The sequence below is a fragment of the Oreochromis niloticus genome, linkage group LG8 (genome assembly GCF_001858045.2).
Source record: "Oreochromis niloticus isolate F11D_XX linkage group LG8, O_niloticus_UMD_NMBU, whole genome shotgun sequence".
NCBI lineage: Eukaryota > Metazoa > Chordata > Actinopteri > Cichliformes > Cichlidae > Oreochromis > Oreochromis niloticus.
In genome coordinates this window covers 16286295-16300554 of record NC_031973.2, presented here as the reverse complement: position 1 = coordinate 16300554, position 14260 = coordinate 16286295, and the positions used below count along the sequence as shown (strand labels likewise).

The following is a 14260-nucleotide window of genomic DNA, read 5'->3' as shown; positions in this document are numbered from 1 at the left end:
ATAGCACTGCTGATGTTTCCATGGCTTCAACTGTAGTGCAGCTGCAGCTGTTTTAACAACAGAACTAATTAGAAATATCCGGCGGGTAATTACATCGCAGGGCTTCATTTAAATGATGTCCAAACTGCATCAACAGCTGTCTGCAGCGCGTCACTACTGAGTGAGCGCGTGAACAAGTGGGCAGTGGGAGCACAGGCACGGTCTCAGATAATCGGGTTCCTTTGAGCCTGTGTAATTTTGTCAGAACAACAAATGTGACAGTAATTAATTTAGACTGGAGAGAGCGTGAGTGGTGTCAGAACTCAGAGAAACAGACGGGAATGTAGGAAAAATACTTCCCTCGCTGTTGTTGCTCTCTATCAAAACACACCTGAGCAGTGGAAGTTTCCAGTGGCAAATTGGCATTACATGCTGCGCAGCAGGCAGCATTAATGCGCGTACACGTGACACGGCGTGCAATCACCTTGTGAACTGGAAGGTCACAGGTCACCGATGTAGCTTTGATCAAAACTTGGTGCCGATCCCCATACCATCCCCCTTTTACTGGGAAAATCCAAAACTGTGTGTGTCATCTTCTAGATATGCAACCACACACCTTTCTATTAAATTGCACTTACCAGAGGATGATTGCAGTTGAGCAACAACTCAGACTCTGAGAGAATTTAAAAGACACGAGTGATCAGAGAGGATGTGAGGAGAATTTCTTCGATAACTGCTTAGATTAACCTTTGAAGAGGCAGGAAGTGAATTTCGAATGGGGAAAGTAAGGGGTAGCGTCTTGACCACGGGCAGGCTGAGTAACGTGAGCGATAAAAGGGAGAGTATTTTAGGCCGGGAGCTCCTCACAAGTCCACGCACACACAGGCGTTGCTGAGAGACTTTTGGAGAGCAAACAATGAGGGAATAAAGGGAGAGGAAACTGAGGACGGGCTTTACGCACACTTTTCAGAAACGGATAATGTGCTCTGTTGAGCTCTCTGTTACAGCACATTTCCCTAATCCCCAAAGCCGGAGACGTCCAGCTTCTCTGAGTTTTTTTGTCACACTCGGGGAAAGCTGTTTGTGTTTTAGAAGTTCTGTCTTATTGAAAATGATTAAAATGCCAGAGGATGAGAGTGCATCTCCACTCTTGGCTTGACTTCCAAAACTATTTTCCATGATGACATAATTGAAGGAGTCGGCGATTAGTCATTTGATTTGTTATTTGACACAAGTTGCAGAGGCTGGGTGTGTATTTTTGGCAGCCGCACGGTTAATCATAGACACATTTACTGCAGTAGCTCGCTGTCGGATTATTGCGGCCTTTATTAATGCTTCGGTACTTCTTTAGCTGAGTTGCAGGAGGGGTAATATAGGTCTGTGTGCTCTGCCATCTCCAGGAAACTTCGCACGTGGCAGACGCACACACATGATAAGACGTATCTCCCGAAGTCTGCCGGTAGCCTCACTGTGTCATGGAAATCGGCCTTGTCCCGGCTGCCAGGACTTCCCGTTCTTCCTGTGATGTGCCTGCTTCTGTGTTTTCCAAAATGGCAGGGAGAGAGATGGCTCAGTAGTGAGGTTGAGGGGCTTCAATGAAGAAAAGTGGGTTGACTGTTGAGGGGCTGCTGGAAAGGAGCCAAGGGAAGTCATTTATAACCTCGAGAGAGGAGGGACTGTTCACCGTGTGACTGCTTGCTAAGGCATGAGAGCTATGTGTCTGCAAAAGCCCCTGTGAATTATAATGCTGTATGACCCCCGAATTCAATTCTGTGTGTGACCCACTGAGAGGAATCTCCTGCCAGGGGAAAATATATCATATATATATATACTAAGACGCAGACGGAGGCTGTGCGTGCGGCTTGTATTTCTATTTAGGCTGCTTGTGAATAGTTGGAGTCAAGTTATGTGGAGTCCAAGCCTTACATTCATTACCACTTAGGTGTCTGTACACATGAAAAAAGGAACCAAAAAAAGAAAAGACTGTTGTAAACGTTTACATTAGGATGTCCCAAAAAAAAACTGCCCCGTGATCTCACAACCCTCCGTCTGCACAGACAAGAGCTCTGCAAGAGCTGCCAGCCCAGGAAAGGTTGTTGCACTTTTTTCTGGATTAAAAAGTCTACATATTATTGTAGTTTTTGCAAATCGCCTGTCAATATTTAAAACAACACTTAGTACTGTGCAAAAGTATCTCAGTTCTTTATATTTTGCTTCCAAGGAGCCAGACTTTCTTGGAAATGTTATAGTAGTCTTAAGCAATAGTCCTCCAGGGTTTTGGAGGTCTTTCAAAGGTCTTAATGTTGACCTATGAATCATTAAAAAAGCTTAAAAAAGGCATGAACTTAACAGACAACTTAGCAAAGAGCACATTTTAAATTATATCTTTAGGCTCTAGCAGCTTGTTGCAATAAACATAATTTGTTCCGTTTTCTTTAGTAGGAATCTGTGAAAAATGAGTTTGGCAGGCATAATAGTATTTTTGCACCAACAAAGTGAATCCCAAAGAACTGGAAAGTTGGCATATTTCAGCATGGTGGACGATGTGTCCCTAAAAAGTTGGAGTAGTAGTAAGCTAACACTATCTACAGCAGATGAATAGCATTTAAGGACGAGAGCTAAATCTGACTCTTCAATCTCACTGGAAGGGTGGCTGACAAGAAGCTGTTATTAAGGCAGGGAAATGGTGAGAAAAGGCTGAGGGAGCCATTTCTGCCAGTGGTGTTGGACATCTTGCCAAAATTGATGAAATTATGTATGCAGAGAAGTACTGTCAGGTGTCGATCCCCTATGTAATACCATCTGGAAAGAGTCTGATTGGCAGCAGCTTCATTTTTTAACTTGACACACTGTCATGCAGTAAAAGTGTACATGGATAGACACACACAATGAAACACTATCATGGTCATGGATTGGCCTCCTCCAGAGCCCAGGCCTCAACATTAATAAAGCAGTGTGGGATCATCTTGAGAGAGAACAGAACAAAAGAAGCCAACATCCAAAGAATAGCTTTGAATGTCCCTCAAGAAACCTGGCGAACTATTCCTGTAGATTACTTAAAGAAATGACAAGAAACCTTGACCTAGAGAGTTCAGGCTGTATTGACTTGCGTTGACTTTCAAGTTTGTTAGAATTGTACAAACTCTGTTTTGCCTTATTATACTGCACTGCATATGTTTGCCCATGTTCCAATTTTCCAAGTGAAATAAAAATAAATGAAGGTTGGCTCACAGCTTTTGCAGACTACTGTATGTCATTTAGTTTTTCTTGTAGGGATGATATTTTAACCCATAAAATGCTAGAATTCTGCCGAATGAAAAGTTTAATGTTGCATTGAAGAAAGTTGGGTTTTTGTTTCTATATACTGTAGGTTGTAGTTCTTGGCAGGTTATAAAAATTGCCACTTCGTCTCTTTGCCTTGCAGTCTGTCGGGGTACAGACATGAAGCTGGCCCTGCCCTCCAGCCTGGAAAACCACTATGAGACCCTGAGGCTGCTCTACACCGGTTGCCAGGTTGTTCATGGAAACTTGGAGATTACACACCTCCATGGAAACCCTGACCTCTCCTTCCTGCAGGTATAGTTTGAATGGAAACGCAAAGAAAATGTTAATACAGTTAATAAGCTTGGTTAGCTCCAGTGTTCCTCACCTTTGTCTCTCTTCTTCTGTTCTTCACCAGGGGATTGTGGAGGTACAGGGTTATGTACTCGTTGCTCATGTTTCTGTGAGCCTGTTGCCCTTAGACAGCCTTCGGATCATAAGAGGCAGCCAGTTGTACAACTCCAGCTACGCGCTGGCTGTGCTGGATAACACTCACGCCGGTCAGGGGCTGAGGACGCTCCGGCTTCGTAGCCTCACAGGTCAGAGGTTTTCCTCAAATCCGGCATAATTCGATGTGACAAGTCTGGAGCTCAGACTCATTTTATTGTCGTCAGCTGCCAGCTTTAAAACACTGAAGTGTTTCATTCGAAGATTGGTCAGAACAGAGGCCCGTTTCTCTCAGCATCTGTTATCTTCTATAAGTTGTGGAGTCACTTTTATGTATTGTCTGTCCTGCAGAGATCCTGCTGGGCGCAGTGTATATTTGGGGGAACCCCCAGCTGTGCTTCCCAGACCCCCAGAACATCAATTTGACGGACATCTTGGATGAGCAGAATGGCCGCGCCAAGGAACACCAACTGCAGCCTCGGCCTCCTAACTGTGAGCAGCTGACTGACTCTAATAGTGAACAAAGAGAAACATCATGCAGTGATTTGTCGATGTCATAAAGTCATTTTACATGTCAGATGTTTCCTGGTTGATCTAAAACCCGTGTATAGCTTTCAGCACTGATGCTGCCTTTCCAGATGTGTAAAGGCACCATCATTACGTTGAGGAGCATTATTCCAAAATCTTTCCACATTTTGAAGACACAGTTTTTGCAGATTAGTGAACCTCGGCCCATCTTTATTCCTGAGAAACTCATCTCCTCTCTTTTTTATACCCAGTCATGTTAGTGACCTGTTGCCAGTTAACCTCATTAGTTGCAAAATGTTCCTCCAGCTGTTTCTTTTTAGCAACCGCTTGCTTTTCCAGCTTTTTGTTGCCCTGTCTCAATTTTTCGAGACATGTTGTTGCCACCAGCTTCAAAATATTTTTCATCAAATAGTAAAATGCCTCAGTTTTAACATTTGATGTGTTTTCTTTGTCCCACTGGGGATAAAATGTGGCTTTGTGAGATCATTGCATTCTGTTTTTATTTTACATTCTAACGCTGTGTCCCAACAATTTTGGAAGCGGGTTTATAAATCCTAATGTGGGCATAAATCGTTTATGTTGGTTTTGGATACTTTACATAGATTTTTTTCTAGGGCTTGACCTTCCAGCAAACGGCTCTCATGAACCGTACTGGTGCCTTTCATAAACACAGATCAGCCAGAATGTCTGCACGCTCTTGAATCTTTGTCTTTCTTGTAAAATTGTGGCTCAGCTTTCCCTGGTTTTTATTCCTGGCTTTCTTCTGGTGCAGGTCCAAGTTGTTCGCCTGCATGCGGGAAAAGATGCTGGGGAGAGACTCCTCAGGATTGCCAAATTCGTGAGTTAAAATCACGCACATCGTCATGTTATGTAGTTTTATTTAGACAAAAGCAGAGCAGATGAAGTTTCGCTGAAATGTTGACTGTTTTTTTTGTGTTTTTTCTGTGTATGTTTAAAGTGACCCGAGCTAAATGTGCGTCTGGCTGCCAGCGATGTAAAGGTCCTCTACCCAACGACTGCTGTCACCTGCAGTGTGCAGCTGGATGCACTGGACCCAAAGACTCAGACTGTCTGGTAAACAGTCCTGTTGTTTTTGTTTTCTTATCTGCAGTGTAATCTCCTTTTTACTTTTTCCTTACTGGAGAAACATGTTTCCTCCTTCCTCCTCTCTGCAGGCTTGTCGTCACTTCAACGACAGCGGTGTATGTAAAGAGAACTGTCCACTGCCCACCACCTATGACCCCGTCACGTTTCAGTCCCTATCCAACCCACATGGGAAGTTTAACTTTGGAGCAACCTGTGTCAAGACGTGTCCTTGTAAGAGTTTGCCTTAAAAAAAAATTCTGCTTAACCAAGAAAGCTATCACACGCTTGATGATTTTTTTTAAATCCCTGCCACACACCTTGGACACTTTGTCTCCTGCCCTGTAGATAACTATCTGGCGTTGGAAGTGGCCTGTACTTTATCTTGCCCCCCAAACAACCAGGAAGTTGTCGTCACCCAACCTGATGGGACGGAGACGCAGAAATGTGATAAGTGTGAAGGAGACTGTCCCAAAGGTGAAGTAGTCATTCTGTTTTCTCCTGGGAAATATCATGTTGTTTACAAACACACGCACACAGTGGCAGCTTTATTAGATTTACCTGCTAATTAGTGTGAATAAAAACATCAACTTGGAAGCGGAAGATAGTTCTAGATTTGAGTTAACTCGACAAATCAGGTTCAGTAATCTGGTCCACCTGACTGCCCATGTCGTTAGTTTAGCTTGTTAATTTCTCAGTCACCTTTATAACCTTGTTAAAATCATGCTAGCATAATTCTCCTGTCTCTGCTTCCTCATACCAAGCCTCCGGGATCTGTGGTGCTCATTTTCATCTTCATATTTTTATTCTTGGATTCTCCTGGAGTAGCTTTGCATGATTCAATGCTCACAATAATTCTTAGTTATGTTATAATGGGCCTTGGTGCAACCGTTCAGCTCACCCACTGTCTGAAAACAAGTTGTTATGGCTCCTTTTTTCTGATTCACTGCCCATCGTAAACAGATTTAAAGATTTGAACAGCAGGTCGGTCCGGTCTGTTTGCAGGTGACGACAATATCCACTCTTATTGACATCATACCAAGCTAAGAGCAGAAAAACTAAGTGTTCAGAGCTGGTTGAACATTATTGTATACAGTACTGCTCAAAAAACTTCAAGCAAGGAGTCGTGATTTCTGGTATTTCTTGAAGTGCACTTTCTTGGGGCTTTCTGAAAGTCTTTTAGAGTGTTTCTTTAGACATTGGCTGCTTTTTCACTCATTTTCACTCGTCTTTGTACCTGACCATTTTCAGAGGAACGTTGTTTTGTTTGCTAAGCCACTTAACTGACCTGTGAATCATTCAAGCACATAAAGTCTCCTAACTCAAAGGATTAGCCATTGTTGTGTCTACACATAACAAACAACTTAGCAACACATTTTAAATTCTGTCTTTAGGTACTAGCAGCCTGTTGCAAAAACACATCATTTGTTTTCATTTCTTTAGTTGAATCTACAAAAATCCAAAAGGGAGTACTTCTGTTAATTTTTGCACATCGTCAATAAATCACTGCTGCTATTCCCAGTTTTCATAGCAAAATATAAATAAATGAGTGGTGGCTTAAGACTTTGTCCCATTTAATGCAATGCAAATCTGTTTCATTCAGCAATGATCATGTCCTAGTTCATGTTGCTGGGTGACTATTAGTCATTGTTGTTGTTAAACTTTAGTCCTTCCAGAAAACCTCTGGTTTGGTTTAACGTCTGTTGTTGTTTTGTTTTTTCCTCCCTTTCCTGGTTGGTATCATAGTGTGTTTCGGCCCGAGTACAGACAACAATGGTGTCACCGACAGCAGCAGCAGCAGCATCGCCGTGGTAACGCCTTCCAATGTGGAGGAGTTCAACAAGTGTACGAAGATTTTCGGTAGCCTGGCCTTCCGCTCTGAGAGCTTCTCATGGTGAGAGACTTTTACATTTTTAGAAACGTGTAAAATTCAGTAAATACAACAAGCAGCTTGACACCAGAGACTTTATTCCGCCACAGAGCCACATCCCTCCCATTCAGCACTTCAAATGTTTGAGTTTGCAGCAACAGCTTGTACACAATCCTTTTGCCGCCCGAGCCTATCCCCGCACATGTAACCAGACCGGCTTTAAACTCAAGTGTTTTTCACTTTGTGTCAACAGAGGACAAAACTGCTCCAATTTGTTTCCACACCAGTCTTATTCAAGAGCATTTCAAATAATGTAGAGAAATACCAACAGTTAATACAAAGCTTGTAGGTTTGCTTACATGACTTGTAACTTGCTGAGGTTGACATACTACATGCTGATAAAATTCCCCGACAGCTGATTTAAGTGAACGCGCGTGTGGTTTCTGATGTATTGTTGATGTAATGGAGGGGGATCAATAATGGGTTAGTGTGATCTGAACCTGCACAAACAGGCTTGCATTCAGCATATTCCTCCTATTTCCTCCTGTGGATTGAATCTGTATCTCTGACTCAAGATCACGCAGACACATCGTCTCCATGACTTGTGTGGACTGGCGAAGGCATTTCTTACAAAATCCAAGCTTAAACTGAAGAAGATATTAATATAGAGGACAAGCCAAGAGAAAATAAAATTGTTCCCAATAATCAAAGTGGCTCTTAAGTCTTACTTAAATCTTACACTGTCCAGGGATCCTGCGAAGAACACCTCAGGCCTGACTTTGGAGCAGCTGAGTGCCTTCAGGACTCTGGAGGAGATTACAGGTACCACAGTGTTTGTTAAACCCTATGTGGGCTTTTTTATCTGTTTCTCACACTGAAGTCTCTCTGTTGGAATGTTTTCATCACCTCTGTGTGTTTTTTAAACTTTCAGGTTATCTCTACATTGATGCCTGGCCAGAGCAGTGGACCAACCTCAGTGTGTTTGAGAACCTGAAGGTGATCAGAGGCACGATGCTCTACAAGTAAGACTTTTTAAAACTGCTCGTCTGTTATTCTGCATGCTCACCACTATTTCCCTTGTCATCCTGTTTGCACAATAAGCCTGTTGTGTAACCATACTCAATCCACTTTACTGCAGTGTGTTTTTTTTCCTTCTGTGGTGGTTTTATTATCAGCTTTATTATCAATAAACTTACCAACGAGCTGGAAACAAACATTAGGTGTGCCTGCTAAGCGTATTTTTCTTCTCATGCAAGTGAGCACGATGGGAACTTGAATAAAAAAGTCAACTAAATGAAGAATAATAGTAAGTTTAAGTAATTTAAAATATTAATAAACACCACCTCACCATCCGGATCGTCTATATGTGCCTTGAACAGCTGTCCTGTAGTATTAAGATCGTTATATAGATGCAGCACATGTTTAATTTTCTTTCCATGCGGTGCGTCACTACATGCCAATGTGTCCACCCAACACTGTGTCTTTGTTTGTGTTCAGTTTTTTTCCGACTGTTTCTGCTTCACTTGAGGCAGTCTGTTCATTTTCAGGGTAATAAATGCTAATTATTAGCTAGCACTGCCGCTCTGCCGGCCAGTGTCTTAAACTAGGTCACAGTTAGCACCATCTGATCACCGTGCTGGTGATGTGTGCAACGTTACGATCAATGTTCTCCAGGTCCATCGATGGAAGTGACCAATCACATTTTTGTGGAGGGAGTATGAGCAAGACAGGCTGTATAACACATGGTTGATGTCGAGAAAGAGTCGGTTTTAATACAGCTTTTAGCTAAAGCTAAAAAAAACTCCAACTGAGAACTGTTTTATTATTTTCGATTGAAACGAATGTCTGAAAATGTTTTGCTCCACATTCACTTTTGGTTTCACACTGACACAAACCTCGGTCTCCAGGGCCTCCGTTTGATCCCTTCATCCACAACAAGCGCGACTTCATGTGGACTTTGTCACTCAGCAGTTCAGCTACAAGACAGGACAAGTCATGCTTGAGTACTTTTTTCCTCCCACTTGGAAGTCTTTTTTTTTTTTTCCTTTTACACAGTTTTACAAACATGAAACATGACGTCAGGGACTTAAACAGATTAATAACATCACCCAAGGCCATCGAATACACTGCAGGAAAATATTTCTATCAGAGCTTTTACACTTCGATTATAAACTGTTCTGAATCTTGTTATAACAAACCCATTTATTCCCCACTGTTTATCTCCTTGACTCTTAGTTTGAAGAGTGAAAGCCATCTTATCCATTGATTGTTCTAGGAAAAGGTCGATGTTTGGTGGTGTCTTCTGAAGCCAGCATTTTTGTTTTCCTTTTTTAACAGCAGTCTAGAAGTCTACAGATGTTTTAAGGAATGTTTTCTGGATCCCGGGACAGGAATGTAGCATCCACTTTTACATCCAAAACCTCTGAATGGAAGGGCAGGATCAGAATATGTGGGCACGGTGTGGCATCATAAATTTCTCAATAACCTTTGTATTTTTTCCAGACTTGTACTCATCAGTGAACACCTGAATAATTCCTTATATATTCTCTATGTGGGAGAATTTTGCACTTGGATTTCTCAGATTTTACTCTGTAGGGGCAGTTGTTGTGACCGTGCTGGAGCCACATTGATATGATGCTCTGCCTTGAGTTCCTTCAAAATGACCAAGATCCTTACTCTGCTCCGAAGAGCCCAAACGCTATTTGTAGGAAGCTTGTTTTCACAGAGAAAAAACCGGGATACAGCTGTGTCTCTTTTCCTGTTTGCTTCTTTCACTCCTCTTTATTTAAAGCTTTGTTTACCACTCAAATTCTTCATCTTCTCCCTCTCCATCCATTCAGGGGTGTGTTTTCACTGGCCATCCAGAATCTGCACATCGAGTCTCTCGGGTTGCGGTCGCTGCGCAGCGTCAGTGGAGGTTTGGTCTTGATTTACAACAACACACAGCTGTGCTACACCAACTCAGTGCCATGGCAGAATCTCCTCCATCCCACCCAGGGTCCGCACCGCATCGTCAGCCACAACCAGGACCCTGCAGTCTGTGGTAAGTAACGCCACAGACCTTTTAGTCGTGCAGCTGTCTTAAGTTTTTTTTTATTGTGGTTTAATGCAGTAAAAAAACTACAGGGTGAATCATGCTGCATTGTCTCTATGTTTTCAGAGAAAGAGAGGAATGTTTGTCACTCGCTTTGTAAGGCGGGCTGTTGGGGTCCGGGGCCCAGCCAGTGCGTGTCCTGCCAAACTTTCCAACGTGGCACCGAGTGTGTAGAGCAGTGTGATCTCTATCAGGGGTAAGAAGGGTTGCGTGTGTTTGTAGAGGTGTGGCAACACTAAATCAATGCGAAAAAAACTGATAATGTTCTTTAATTGTTCAGTGTGCTATTTGTAATAATTCCCAGAACTAGTTCCTCAGTAAATATATCAGAAAAACTAATGATGTGATTATGTGGTCGTCTCTGTGAAAGTGTCATCGCAGTAAATCAGATTAAAAGCGTTTAATTTAACGTGTGCCTTGAAGCAATTTAAGATCATTGAGAAATACAAGCGATAACGCTGTTTGAGTTTGATATGACGTGCATACATGCACATACAAAAGTAAATGCAAGATGGCAGAGCAAAGGTGCGCTGTATACATGTGCACTAAATTAACCCAGTACGACCATTAGATGGTACATTTGCTTAGTTAGGAATTTACGTCTGCTAAGTGCCTGGCAAAAACAAGCTTAAAGTAAAATGCTCAACCATCTAATTACAGTGCCTTTTAGTAAGACTCAAACAACAGAGATTATTATTATAATACACTACAAATTAAGCTAGTGATTTTTTTATTTAGAATGCAGCCAAATGCAAAGTCATACCCTGCTCTCTCGCCTATTTTGCCTTGATTCGGATCGGATTTAAAAATGATCAACTAACTGTAGCTTGAATTTAGTCATCGCAACCATAACCTAACAAGGAAAGTAGAAATGTTATGTGTTTAGTTTCATAGAGTTTCTAAATAAAAAGATTAACAAATCTAACTGATTAAAGTCATCATTGCCGTAACTACTTCTGAAGTCACCGTAGTATGGAGTGAGTGGTGTGCCCTGTATATTGCTCTATAACATGTAAATGCTTATATTAAAAAAAGCAGTAATACATGGAATATTCGGAAATTCATACATATGCAATTTTACTTTCTATCTAGGTGTTAAATTAACATGTTTAATGTTTTTCTTCAATGTAAAGCAGAAAAAAAGTTAAAAATGTAATTATTGTGAATCTGTGATAGAAATTGTATCCTGGACTCTGAAATTTACGCTCCAACACGAGGGTGATGTTTGCAGAAAGTTGGTAAAAGTTCATACGATACTTCACGATTGTCCATAGAAGAAGAAATGCCATTGAGCTCATCGGGTTACTTGCAGCTGGCTCCTTGTTTCTGAAGTTGTGTCTTCTCGGGATGGTGTCAGATGCTTAAGATAAATGCATTTTATTTAACTCTGGGATGTTACCTTACATGCGTCTTGTGCTCGCTTTGCAGGCCCGTACGTGAATACATAGATGGGTCTAAGTGTGTTGCCTGTGATCCACAGTGTCGACCCCTCAATGGCTCAGAGTCCTGCCACGGGCCGGTAAGAAACATAGACCAAAGTGTCATATGGCTAGATAGGATTTCTAACTCCTTAAACCCCCATTTGGAGCTCAAAAGTACTTGCATATGACAGTTTAACCCAGAGATCTGTTGTTTGTATGATTAAATACAAGTTTATGAGGTTGGGTTTTCCTTTTTCGCTTTTCTTAAATTGCATGTGGCATCACTGCAGGATGCATATTCTCATTGCATATCTTGTTTTTGATGGTGCATTGCAGAGCTGAGATTACTGAAGCATTTTTACACAGGGAGTTACGCTATTTATAATGAGTACATGTAGATGTAGATGTCACACTGGGCTGTAGAAACTCTTTGTTATTTTTTTATGTTAAATAAAAAAAATAAACATTGTTAAATATTTGTTTGCATCTCAGGGTGCTCAACATTGCACAGAGTGTCGGAACTTCCAGGATGGCGAAAATTGCGTGGATCGGTGTCCCAGTGGCGTGAAGGGCGATCTGCATACTGTGTGGAAATACAGCAACGCCACGGGACACTGTCTGCCATGCAAGACCAACTGCACGCCACCGTGAGTGACGCCACATTTAAGCCCAAAGTCACACACATACACAAGCACGCAGTGACACTGACTTCACAGACGGTGCTTTTCTCTTTCAGCTGCACTGTGAAGGATGAGCGAGGCTGCCCCATTGATACCAGGACAGGGTGAGCGCACTAAACAACTTATTTCAGTTAGCTTTTCTGGGAGCTGTTACAAATTGAGCTTTGATTTTTATGGATGGGCGCAGCATTAAACTTTCTGTGTCTGTGTAGACCTGGCACGTCTATCGCGGCTGCAGTGGGTGGGGTGGTGCTCTTCATTATCCTGCTGGCTCTGCTGGTCTTTTACTTGAGGAGACAGAAGAAGCTAAAGAGGAAGGAGACAATGAGGAGGATCCTGCAGGAGCACGAGGTGAGGGACGACGTGCCAAATTAAAATGTGTGTTTTGCTTTAGCGTGCAGTCTTTATCTGTTATTTTCCTCCTTCACGTGCAGCTGGTGGAGCCTTTAACGCCGAGTGGTGCTTCACCCAATCAAGCTCAGATGCGTATATTGAAAGAGACCGAGCTGAAAAAACTCAGGGTGCTGGGTTCGGGGGCCTTTGGCACTGTTTACAAGGTATGGTCATCACGCACATCCATAACCACGTTATGTGCTGTTTGTTCAGAGGGTGGTGAGCTTTGTTCGAGATGATTCTGATCACTGTTTCAGGGAATTTGGGCTCCTGATGGGGAAAATGTGAAAATCCCAGTGGCCATTAAGGTTTTGCGTGAGAACACCTCACCAAAAGCCAACAAAGAAATCCTCGATGTGAGTATAAGCCAGGCAGAAAATCATGAGGAGTTACAGTGGACAGAAATGAAGTTCACACGCTCAATACATCTGCTCTCTCTGCTTCCAGGAGGCGTATGTGATGGCGGGCGTCGCCAGCCCGTACGTGTGTCGTCTCCTGGGGATTTGTCTCACCTCCACTGTGCAGCTGGTCACTCAGCTGATGCCGTACGGCTGCCTCCTTGACTACGTCAGAGAGAACAAGGACCGCATTGGTTCGCAGTTCCTACTCAACTGGTGTGTCCAGATTGCCAAGGTACAAAAACAGGAAACGAGGTGTTGCATTTCTGTTTTCGTGCTTGTACTTGTGTGACCACTTGCAGTGATATAAGCGGAAGTATATTTTGTTCAGTTCTCTCTTATCTTACTTGTCTTTTCATATTTGCGGTGGTTCCAGTTTATTTGTGGACACGTGTAGGGTGATGGATCTGTGTGTGTGTGTATGTGTGTGTTGGTGTAGGGGATGAGTTATCTGGAGGAGGTCCGTTTGGTCCACAGAGATTTGGCAGCCCGCAATGTCCTGGTGAAGAACCCCAATCACGTGAAGATCACTGACTTTGGTCTGGCGCGTCTGCTTGATATAGACGAGACTGAGTATCACGCCGATGGAGGGAAGGTGAGAAGGAAGTTGTGACTTGCAGAGCATGTTCTCTGTGGGCGTTAAGGGTTGCGTTTATTTAAAAATTCTCTGGAAATCTGTTTTTCCAGGTGCCAATCAAATGGATGGCCTTGGAGTCTATCCTGCACAGGAGGTTTACTCACCAGAGTGATGTGTGGAGCTACGGTAGGCATCAACCAGGGCTAGGAATTCTAAATTGATCTTTTTCTTAGGAATAAATAATCAGAAAAATCTTATCAAATACACTGAATTGTAATTATGAAGCAAAATAGATTTGCAAGTAAAGTAAGATTTTGTTTAAAACGTGAATCCAGAAATGTTGTTTGCTGTGTGAGCAGAATCACGTGGGTGGGACTAGTGTATGCTTAGAGATGTAAGAAGCATTTCCATTGGCCAGTCTTGGCACTGTTTCATGTAGATGGCTTTTGTTTAACAATTTGTGATTTTGTAATGGATTAAAAGGATCCAAATTAGCTGATAGAGGCTCACAAAAAATGCATTTGGCATG

General features: G+C 42.5%; 1 protein-coding gene across 2 annotated transcripts in view; it reads left to right on the top strand.

The window, feature by feature from the left end:
* The window catches only part of erbb2 (erb-b2 receptor tyrosine kinase 2), a 30153-nt gene that overhangs the window by 9103 nt on the left and 6790 nt on the right, over window positions 1-14260 (top strand). For both annotated transcript variants that reach the window (XM_005463886.4, XM_003458756.5), the window contains exons 2-22: window positions 3404-3555; window positions 3659-3839; window positions 4039-4179; window positions 4988-5053; window positions 5174-5289; window positions 5391-5532; window positions 5647-5775; window positions 7045-7192; window positions 7917-7990; window positions 8100-8190; window positions 10009-10211; window positions 10329-10458; window positions 11691-11781; window positions 12176-12330; window positions 12420-12467; window positions 12576-12714; window positions 12798-12920; window positions 13014-13112; window positions 13204-13389; window positions 13594-13749; window positions 13842-13917. In XM_005463886.4, the coding sequence (XP_005463943.1) occupies window positions 3404-3555; window positions 3659-3839; window positions 4039-4179; window positions 4988-5053; window positions 5174-5289; window positions 5391-5532; window positions 5647-5775; window positions 7045-7192; window positions 7917-7990; window positions 8100-8190; window positions 10009-10211; window positions 10329-10458; window positions 11691-11781; window positions 12176-12330; window positions 12420-12467; window positions 12576-12714; window positions 12798-12920; window positions 13014-13112; window positions 13204-13389; window positions 13594-13749; window positions 13842-13917 (2646 nt within the window). The remainder of the gene's footprint in view (window positions 1-3403; window positions 3556-3658; window positions 3840-4038; window positions 4180-4987; window positions 5054-5173; window positions 5290-5390; window positions 5533-5646; window positions 5776-7044; window positions 7193-7916; window positions 7991-8099; window positions 8191-10008; window positions 10212-10328; window positions 10459-11690; window positions 11782-12175; window positions 12331-12419; window positions 12468-12575; window positions 12715-12797; window positions 12921-13013; window positions 13113-13203; window positions 13390-13593; window positions 13750-13841; window positions 13918-14260) is intronic.